General features: G+C 54.3%; 1 protein-coding gene across 1 annotated transcript; it reads right to left on the bottom strand.

Annotated features, from left to right (window-relative positions):
* Positions 1 to 274: 274 nt before the first annotated feature.
* Positions 275 to 4,068, bottom strand: LOC106894753 (green-sensitive opsin). The gene is made up of 5 exons (XM_014953611.1): positions 3,706 to 4,068; positions 1,714 to 1,882; positions 976 to 1,141; positions 624 to 863; positions 275 to 428 (listed from the first exon to the last, which is right to left on the bottom strand). Exons 1-5 carry the CDS (start codon positions 4,064 to 4,066, stop codon positions 297 to 299), a joined length of 1,068 nt encoding a protein of 355 aa, XP_014809097.1. The 5' UTR covers positions 4,067 to 4,068; the 3' UTR covers positions 275 to 296.
* Positions 4,069 to 10,728: the final 6,660 nt, after the last annotated feature.

Here is a 10,728-nt window from a genome sequence, read left to right as displayed (position 1 = left end):
GGTGGTCCCCAAAAGCTGGCTGGCTTCTGCAAGCTGGGGAAGGGACCCGTGTCAGCGGGGAAGAGCCCAGTGTGCCGTGCTGGCACCGGTGAGCTCAGGGGTGCCCCAGAGAGAGTGAGTGCCTGGGGCTGGGGGTCTGCACTTGGGTGGGGGGAAGCTACCATGGGATGTGCACAGCTAACTGCTTGTGCTGGGAAGGGGCTGGTGCACAAGGGAGGGCTGTGTGAAGTGAGACTGTGGGTGCCTGGCTTGGTCCCCGAGCTCGGTGGGTCACCCCAGTTCAAACTGTCCATGGTCTATGCAGGTGATACTTGGCTGGAGGAGACAGAGGAGACCTCGGTCTTGCTCTGGGATACGGCGGAGGAGACATCTTCATCCCCAAAGGGGTTCTTGCCGCAGCAGATTGTGGTGATCATGCAATTACGGAACTGAAGAGGGGAGAGAAATGGAAACGATGGCACCAGGGGCCAGTGGGGATGTGCTGCTGTACTGAGAGCCCCTGGCAACCCCTGAACAGGCTGAGATGCAGACCTTATGGGGAGGAGGAAGGTGCCTGCAGTGACCCCAGGAGTGTTGATAAGCCAAGGGCAGGGGCTCACCCTGCAGGACATGGGGCATCTCACCTGTTTGTTCATGAGGACGTAGATGATGGGGTTGTAGAGGGAGGAGCTCTTGGAGAAGAAGGCAGGCACTGACATGAGTGTGGCAGTGAAGTCTGCTCCCTTGTTGGTGAAGATCCAGAATGCCACCACGGCGTAGGGCGTCCAGGCCAGCATAAACCCCAGCACCATGAGGATCACCATCCGTGTCACCTCCTTCTCCGCCTTCTGGGTCGTGGCTGACTCCTGCTGCTGGGCAGCTGCCTGCGGGCAGGGGGGTGGTGAGGGGCACCCCAGAGCTCCCCACCCCCAGTCCACCTCCCTTTTCCCACCCCAGTTGCCCACCCTGTTCCTGTCCATCCCCTCCCAACATTACCTCTCGGACTTTGCAAATGAGGCGCCCGTAGGAGAAGAAAATGACCACAACTGGGATGATGAAGTGGATGACAAACATGTAGAGGACGTAGGACTCATTGTGGTAGTCAGGGTTGTGGGTGTAGTAATCGGGGCCGCAGGAACACTGCATCCCCTCCGGCATGTATCTGCCAGTGAGAAAGGTTAGGATCATCATCCGGACCTTCCCTGGAGGTAACGGGAGGTGTTTGACCTGAGGACCCATTTCCCCAAGGATGGGGGATGCTTGAAGAGTGGCACGTGTGTTTTGGGTAAGATGCTCCCCAGCTTCTCCTCTGTGCCCCATGCCCCCGTCCTGGCTGGCCCTGCAGCCCTCAGCTCCTTCGGGGCCAGCATGAGCTGTGCCAACATGTCACACCTGAGCTGCTGGCCTGGTCACCCAGATGCCCTTTGTGGTCTGCAGAGAGAAATGGGCTTTTCACAGCATAGGTAAGAAAAACCGTGTCTATCAAAGCCCCTCTTTCTCTGCAGAACATCAAGGGAGCATGAAGGGCTATTGCAGCTGGAGATGCTGAGCCTGTGGCTGCCTTTGCTTGGGGGACACCAACCTGTCAAGAGAGTGACAGCTTAGGTCTTGTTTCTGTTCTGGCTCACCCCATTGCCTTTCTTGCCCAGGGAGTTTTATGCATCAGCCACATCTCCTGCCCCACAGGGTGTTTGCACAGCAGCTGGTGCTGCCACTGAGCATCCTTTGACTCACCTGGACCAGCCAAAGAGGGGTGGAGCAGCACAGGAGAAGGCCATTACCCAGGTGAAAGCGATGCCCATCATGGCGTGGGTTGCGGAGAAGCGGAAGTTTCCCATGGGCTTGCAGACGACGATGTAGCGCTCGATGGCCAGGACAACCAGGGACCAGAGGGCGACTTGGCCTGAGGGAGGGAGAGAAAAAGAGAGCGTACGGTGGTGGTAAGAGCTTCTCTGGGCTTGATCTTCCCTTTGTGGTCATGGAGGGGACCGAGGGGTTGGGGATCCTCAAGGTATATCCCGCATCCTATTGAACACGCGAGGATCCCCCAGCTGTAACGTGCAATAGGTCTGGGAGCGGAGGGGAGCGTCTGTGCCGCAGCAGGATGCTGGTGACAGAGGAGGGGATCGTGATGGCTTATTAATCATTTAAAACTCAGGGGGGGTGAATTCCACCTGGGCACGAGGAAGCACAATTTCCGGCAAAGATGCCAGATGCGTCCAAACCTGTTGATGCCTTTAGATGTGCATTTCATGAGTCTTCCGCCAGTGCTGGATCAGGGAGGGGGTGCGGGGGAGCGTACGGGGGAGGCTGTGTGGGTGGGCATGCGTGCACATGTATTTATAAGGGATAATTAAACTTCAGGGGATTGGGAGCGTTTAGTCGGTGCTGTAAGCCTGCTAATGCCCCCAGCTGTGATAATCTGCTGATAACTACACCCTGTGCCAGGACTCGCTGGAGACCTGCTGCTGGCACAGCCACTGCTTCCCAGCAAACCTTCTGCCCTGTGAACAGGAGACTCCTTGTTCTTTACCGGGTAAAAACACTGGAAGGGCAAGTAATGCTGCCTGAAAGCCCACTTGGTCAGAAATGGTGCAGACCCATAAGATCTTCTGACCCCAAGACCAAGCCCTTCCTCGGTCCTTGGCTTCCATCAGAATTTAGCTTTGCTTTAGCCTGGCAGTATATCATTTTTTTTTTTTCCCCCCATATCAGCAGCATTGTAGGAAATTGAATTGCCCATTTAGGGGGAAAAAAAAGAAGTGAAGTCCTTGCTCCTTGCCATGGTTATGGATCTCTGCAGCAAGGATTAGCAGCTGTCAGATCCATCAGGAGGTGTCGAGTGGGCCCGGCTGGCTGCGTGGGCACGGGGTGCAAAACGAATTCTCCCTGTTTTGCACGAGGGCTTTCTGCAGGGTGAAGTGTTAGCAGCTCCCGTGTCCCTGAGAAGTGGAATAAGGACGCTCCCAAGGGCACCTGAATCGGCTGCAACTGGGACAAGAGCTGAGCGATTGCTGCAAAGCCTGGGCCTGGTTTCCTGAGCTCTGTGCACCCCTGAATCCTCCATCCCCCCACGCTGCTGCTCCTCTCTTCTGGTTGAGAGCTGCCACATCTTCCTTTTGCCCCTAGATAAGCTGTCACCCTTCTCCTTGTCTTGAACTCCTCCTCTCGGTGCCCGGACCCCTTCTCCTGAGTGGTGCCTCTCCCAAGGGATGTCTCTTCCCTCCCCAATGCTCCCTTCCTTCCGAAATGCTTCACCTTTTCCCAAGAAAAAGCATTTGGCAAAGATGCTTGACATTGGTTCAAGGACATGGTGTGGCCATCCCTAACGGGTCTCTGCTAGCCAGGAAACCTGGGGCTGAGACCCCCTGAATGGACGCCGGGCAGCGTGGCCAGATGACCCCAGGCTTGATCCTGCAAAGGACAATCCCTTCCTGGCGCTCATTGCCTTGCAGCTGCCCTGCCCATCGTGAGATGGGCGCTTCTTGGCATCAAGATCCACCTTGCCTAAATCTCTCTTTTTTCATCCTTATCTTTAAGCCATGGGGAAGCAGCACCTTGTGTTGCAAGCGATGGCTTTCCCCTCAGGAGGGACGCTGGATGCATCACAGCCACCCCAATGGCATGGTGAAGGGGTGAAATTGGGCTCCTAAAGCCCTGAAGAAGCAAGATCACCCACTGCCAAGCCTGGCCCTCAGACCCCGAGCTCCCACCCCACGGCCTTACCTCCCAGGGTGGCGAAGAAGCCCTCCACGGCACAGCCGACGGGGCCGAAGACGAAGTAGCCGTTCCAGGCAGTGTAGAAGGTGACCGTGAAGCCAAAGCAGGCCATGAAGAGGTCAGCCACCGCCAAGTTGACCAAGATGTAGTTGAGCGGCTGCCGGAGCTTCTTGTGCTTGAAGGTGACCAGGAGGGTGAGGAGGTTGATGGGCAAACCAGTGGAGATGAGGAAGAAGATGTAGCAACACACGACGCGGTATTTCCAGGGCTCGGCCAGGTAATACTGGGGGTACTCGAAGGGGCTTCGCACCACCCCTGTCTTATTGGACATAGGCACGTAAAAATTGATACCTTCCGTCCCATTCATCCTGCCAACCTTATGCCAACTGCTTTGCTTTTAAGGTTTGGGGCTTGGTTTTAATATCAAACGCTCTGATTTTGTAATTAATTTGGCGTCAACCCCAATTCAAAAAAAAAAATGGAATCCCCACCCACCTCCAATATGGAAAAATACCCCCAAATAAAGGGTTGTGTCCCCCCACTTCAAAAAAATGAATGAATGAGTAAGAAGGGCAGTAAATCCCGAGGGGACGGGAGGTGGTGCGCTGCCCCTGCTCCGCGTCGGGGGCTGGCGGTGCCCGGGGAGGTTTTATACCCTTCGGCCTCCTCGAGGGAGCGCGGGGGGAGGCTGGATTAGGGGCTCGGCTAACTTTGTATGACAAGGGCAACGGGATTGAGAGGGGTTGATGGTTTAAGCACCCTCTAAGCGGCCAGTTGGCCCCAAAACCTGCATTAAAGCGTATTAATTGCCATTAAGTGTTTAATATTGTTTAAGGAGTTGGGGGGAGGAAGGGATGGGGTGGGGAGCCCTTTGGAAGAGGAGAGTGGTAAGTTGGGGAGTAGCTGCTTTGGGTGATTGATGGGGAAATGGGTCCGTGCCCGTGTCCGCGGTGGGTCACAGCCTTTGGGGTGTCCCCTGGGAGGCTGAAGGATGCCATGGGAGCACTTGGGGAGCACCCAGCTCTGCCCCACTGACCTTGGGGGGTGTCTCTGGGGGAAGGCTGGACCAAGCTCCTGGTTCATGGTGGGTGCTGCCTGGTGTGGGTACGTGTCTCCAGCACAGGGCAAAACCTGGCTCTGCTGACATGGCCAAGGGCCACCTCAGGGGTTTGTGATCCCAAAGGCTTCAGCCTTGCTAAGCACAGCATTCTCTTGGCTGTATGACACCCCAGATCACACACCCTGGTTGTGCTGGAGTGCAAAGGACTCCAAATTACCTCCCCTGCCTTGTCTCCTCCCTGGGCTGAAGGATATACGTTATTCAGCTGATCCTCCAAGGATCTCTGGCAGGACAGGAGGGAGTGCACCATCCGGCAGGGCTGGCCATGCCCCATCCATCCTGGGGGCTCCCTGATTCCTGGGGAGCTGCTGGTGAGTGTTTCCTTCCTGATTCTCCTCCCCATCCCAGCAAGTGGGACACCAGTCTGGGTTGCAGCTTTGCAAAGACTGGTGGGTTTAGGGGGGTTCCTTAGCCACAGCTCTAAAACTAGCCTGACAAAGTGCTACTTGATGCAGAAGCAGCACCTGAGTGTCCCTGGGAGAAAAAATAAAGCCTCAGCAATGGTGGTGTCCCAAATTCCCTCCAGAGACAGTGCAGCCACACTGGGAGAGGAAGCAGGATGGAAAGAAGCTTCTCCTGGTCTCTTAAATGCTCAGTTTGGGATGTGGGATCCCCACCCCAGCACACATGAGACTCTCTGAAACCCTTCTCAGCAGGGTCAGTGCCAGCTTGGAGCACCAATGCTCCATCCCAAGCTCTTTCCCCACTTTTTTCCTTCTGGGTCATGGGAGCTTCTTCTCCAGGAGACCTGCCTAAGGCGCCTTAGTGAAGCTCTTCCATTAATCTCTGACATGTGGTGGCGTTAATGGCCCTGATCTGTTAATGCGGTAAGCTCTTAGCCTCTTTCCCACCGCTGCCCTCGGCCAAGACAAGGTGGATGGAAAAAGTCAATGCTGTCTTGTTGGATGAATGAGGTCTTCTGCAAGACTGGAGTGTCTCAGAGCTAGAGGGCAGGAGCGGAAGGCTAAGGGGCGTGGGATGAATGATGTCCTAATTGTGGACCCGCTGATCCCTCTGTACGGGTCCAAGAGGAGCAGAACTAGGACGTGGCAAGAATAAGTGGGTCACATAAACCTCAGGTGCCCCAGGAGAAGGAATCCCCATGGGATGGCTGTGGCTCTCAGATGGGTCTCACTGTATGTCCTGTGAAACCGCCGGTCATGAAATTCCCAGTCTGGGTCTCTTCTAGTCTGCCCACAAGCTCTTGCTTGAGGAGAAGAGTTTCTTAGGGAGAAGTCCCATGGCCTTCCTTCTCACAAAGCTTTCCTCTGAAGTATTTCATACTTCTCCTCACCGTAGTTGGGCTTCTGGATGTACAAAAGTCAGGCATGGTTTTGCAGAATTAGTTGAATATTAAAGGAGAAGCCAGAAAAGCTCATACACATAAACAGCTGTGTACAGATGTGCATCTCAATTCCAGTGTGTCCCTCCCAACTTTCATGACAGAAAGCAACTCTTTTCAGCTAAAGGATTTCACTATGATGGTCCACCTTCAAAGGACTTGGACTTTGCTGTCAGCAGCATCTGAAAGCTCTGGTGCTTCTCCAAGGTTGTGTATACGAACACAGTTATTTCACGGGAAAGTTAATTTTTGCCTCTCAGAAAGTAATTTTCATCTCCCATCTCGTAAGACTTTCTGCCACATCTTTGTGGTGTCCCATCCTCTCCCAAAGAGTAAAGAGAAGTGCCAACAGAGAGAGGGGAGAAGAGGTGAAATGATCGTCTGGTTAGGGTGGTGAGGGGAAAGATCAGCAGTATTTTTTGTACAGTCTTTTTTTCTTAGCCAGGGCAAACCCTCTCCATTTCCTCTCTCAGCTGAGGTGTGGTGCAACTTTGGCTTCATGTGTGGTACCCAGAAACCTTTCATACAGAGGAGTGCCAACAGCTGGACCAAGAAGACTTTCACACCACCTTCAACTCGATCTGGACCAGGACCCTTCCCCTTTTTGGGAGCTCAGCACGGAGCAGGTGAGCCTGGGTCTCCTCTGGTGTGCTCACAGGGGCTGGTGGATTTAGAGCTCTGGGGGTCAGCGGCCTCCGGAGCAATGCCCAAGGCCTCAAATAAACTCAGCAGAAGAAAATTACACCGGAGAGGATAGCTGGTTCCTCCAGGACGTGTCCTGAATGCAACCTCGGTTCCCTCTGCGTCTCTGTCGCAGAAATGGAAAGTGATGGCTTTAATTTGGTGTCTCTTAGCAGGGAAACTTTACGGGCTGTCTCCCAGAGAGCTCTCAATTGTTTTCTGTGCTGACTCTACCACAAAGGCAGCAACAGCAAAATGCAATGCCCAAGTTTAATGTGAGAGGAGAGGCTGCCTTTCTTTGTGTTTGTCCTTAAAAAAGGAAGGGTTTTCTTCCTTCTTGCAGGTTTTTTTTTTTCTGCTTTGCTAAGCTCTTTGAGATGAGATTGTCTCTTATTCATTGTTTGTCAGCACATTGCGTGACGGAGCCCTGAGCTGCTCTGGGCTTTCATGTCCTGTGTAAAGCAAGAAATGATAATTATAATCAAATAACTAACTTGCGCTGAGCTGATACGGTTGGTTTGCTGGGCTGGAGCGACAGAGGGAACCACAGGGATGAAAATGATCTGAGGGCTGGAGCACCTCTCCTAAAGGGACAGGCTGAGAGACTTGGGGGGGCACAGCCCAGAGAAGAGAAGGCTCTGGGGAAAACTTATAGCAGCCTTCCAGTCCCTAAAGGGGCTCCAGGAGAGATGGGGAGGGACTCTGGATCAGGGAGGGGAGCCTCAGGACAAGGGGGAAGGGTTTGACACTGAAAGAGGGGAGATGGAGCTGAGATGTGGGGAAGAACTTGTTTGGTGTGAGGGGGGTGAGAGCCTGGCCCAGGTTGCCCAAAGAAGCTGTGGCTGCCCCATCCCTGGAGGGGTTCAAGGGCAGGTTGGAGGGGGCTTGGAGCAACCTGGGCTGGTGGGAGGTGTCCCTGCCCAGGGCAGGGGGTGGGACTGGATGATCTTTAACATCCCTTCCAACTCTAACTCTTCTATGATTCTATGTGGGTTTCCTGGAGCTCTTTGCAGTGCCTCTCCCATCCCCGTGCGAGGCTCTTCACTGAAGAAGCACAGGAGCGACCTGCCCGAGGGCACACAGGGCATGACTTGCAGAGCAAGGCGTAGAGAAATCGAAAATGATAGAAATCAGTCATGCAGCGAACATCTGTGCCTAAATTCTGGTGATGGACTAATGCACAGGACCTTGAACCTTGGCCACGAGCACCAAAGCTGAATGCAAAACGGTGCCGAAAACACTTTTGTGCTTCTGGCTAATTTTGTAACACGCTGAATCTCCCTTCTGGAGGGGCTCCTTCCTCCCTGGTGGGAAGGAGACCCTGGTGGGAGCTGGTACCCCTGGCTGCCCTGGGAAGACCTCGTTTCCCCGTATCAGATAGCAGCCATGCATAGCCGCAGCGCTGAGCCGCTTACGCCAGGTTTGTGAGCTCCCTCGCCAGGAAAGGGGTTAAAGAAAGATAAAGCCGGAGCGTTATACAGACCATATGGAGGGGAAGAAAACCCTTTATCCTGTAATTGGATTCGTTCCCAGCGGCTCCCGGCGGAGGTGAGGCTGAGTGGAGCTGACAGGTCGTGATGGGCGATGCGCTGCCAGCCGCCCCGTCCAAAGCAGGATGTGTGTGCACAAACTTGTAGATCAATCCATTAGAGTGGATCAAATAGATTTAAATGTGTGGCAGGGAGAAGGAGGACACAGATGTATTTACAATTGGGTTCGGTGGGCCGGTACCTCCCCCCGCAGGGATTAACTGGGCCGTGGCTGGCGGCTCGGAGGAGGCGGCCGTGCCCTCTGCCGGCAGCCGCTCCTCTGGGCCTGCACGGCCACATCCATCCAGGACCAGGACCTGGTGGTGCAGAGGGAGGCTATTTGTCCCATGCCCTTGTTTCTTTCCCAAATTATAAGGCTGCAAGAAGCTTGTCTCCTGCCTCGCTCACAGCCCCTTACAGGCTGCACTCACAGGCTTTGGGCAGGAGGAACCCCAGCTCCTGTTTTTGGGACAGGTTTCCCATCACAGCTCCTTCTCCAGGCTGTCCTCACCAGCGCAGACTCGCAGGGGATGGATGCACCAAAGCCAGAAGGCAGCTGGGAAGCAGGGAGAGCTTCACGCTGCCAACCTCATCTCATGTGCATGGTATTCACAACCAAACGGGCCCCTGTCACCTCCCAGGCTTTTCCTCCGGCTGCTGATCCAGGTAACGTCCCTGCGAGCACCGTAGGATTTCCTTGGAGAGACGGGGAGTCTTTGGGACCTGTCATTTTCTTGCCAATGAGCTGAGCAATCCCGGCTCAGCTGTGAACCTGCACCGCTCCGTGTGGTGCTGTCAACACTTTTAAAGAAGTGATAAACCAGGGCTGTGCAGAGTAGGCAGGTTTGCAAGACAGTCTCACCGGCCGCACGGCACCGCGGGATGAGCAGCCAGCACAGCACAGGAATCCAAGTGGCACAAGTCTATTTCTTAGAAGTATAGAAAGATTTGGGTGGGAAGGGACCTTAAAGCCCCACCCAGTGCCACCCCCTGCCCTGGGCAGGGACACCTCCCACCAGACCAGGTTGCTCCAAGCCCCCTCCAACCTGCCCTTGAACCCCTCCAGGGATGGGGCAGCCACAGCTTCTCTGGGCAACCTGGGCCAGGCTCTCACCACCCTCACACCAAACAAGTTCTTCCCCACATCTCAGCTCCATCTCCCCTCTTTCAGGGTCAAACCCTTCCCCCTCCTCCTAGGGCTCCCCTCCCTGATCCAGAGTCCCTTTCCAGGTTTCCTGGAGCCCCTTTTCTTTGTATTTCTCTGTACATCAGCAGCTGTGCAGGGGAGCGAGCCATCCTCTGAGGAGGGTGATGGCCAGTGAGAGGGAGAAGATGCCATCTGCTCCTGGGAGGTCTTTGCAGTCAAACCCTTGCTGGATTTTGTTCTGGTTTATGGGCTGAGCCAGGTAGGTGTCAGGGATCTGTGTCCTGCTCTTCTCTCCAAGCTCTGCTTTATTCAACCAGTGGCAGGTGCTTAACTGGGAAGCCAGAAAGGCAAGACAAAGACTTTTATTTCATTTAATTCCAGAGGGATGCAAGAGCGTGGCACCACCACCTTGGTCCTGCAGTGTCCAGCAGCGCCTGCGGTGTGGCTTTGGGAACGGCTGAGCAGTCAGAAAAGAGGGTTTAGGCAAATAGAAATAATCCAGCTCTTTTATTTTTAATTTGTAAATCTCATTTGAAGCTGAACCCTGTTATTCCTGAGGGCCTTATTGTGGATGCTCGTAGCCCTCCGCAGCGATGCTCTCCACGCGCCGTTTCGTTTTGTCATAACTGGGTCAATTTTCCTCTATTTTTTTTTTTTCATTTGTAGTGCAGAGCCCTTTGTTTTCTCTGTGGAAGCCTGGAGACTGCTGTGCCACGGCCAGCTGGGTTATAATCTTTTGGGAAACAGTACAGAGGAAATTTGGGGTTTGCTTACTTGTTTTCTGCTTTCCAGCAGAGCCTGACTGGGCTGGCTCCTTGCTCTGATGTCCCTACAGGACCACAACAGCCAACCCCGTGTTCCAGCTCCCAGAAATGCCACATCCTGGTAGTACTTTGGGTTTCTGAGGGACAACCTCTCATGTCACTGCCCCAGCCACGCTCTCAGCCAGCAGAAGAGCCCCATCCCCTGCCTTTTGCCCCATTTTGAAGCCCCTGTTCCTCCTGGTGGCAACTGAGTTTCCTGCATTGGAATTTGGTTTTGCCCTTTTCTTGCTATCCCTGCTTTAAAGCCCGCAGAGGATTTGCTCCAGACCAAACGTGTCCTTCTCTCTCTTTGCCCTTCATCCCGTAATTGGATTCATTTCCTCCATCCAGCCCATCCCAGGCTTCTCCCCATCCCTTTACGTAAGGATGCTCTGGGCTCTGCCAAG

Source organism: Calidris pugnax, unplaced genomic scaffold, assembly GCF_001431845.1.
Source record: "Calidris pugnax isolate Ruff unplaced genomic scaffold, ASM143184v1 scaffold245, whole genome shotgun sequence".
Taxonomy (NCBI): Eukaryota; Metazoa; Chordata; class Aves; order Charadriiformes; family Scolopacidae; genus Calidris; species Calidris pugnax.
Note: the sequence above shows the minus strand (reverse complement) of the source record. Positions and strands in the feature narration are given on the sequence as shown.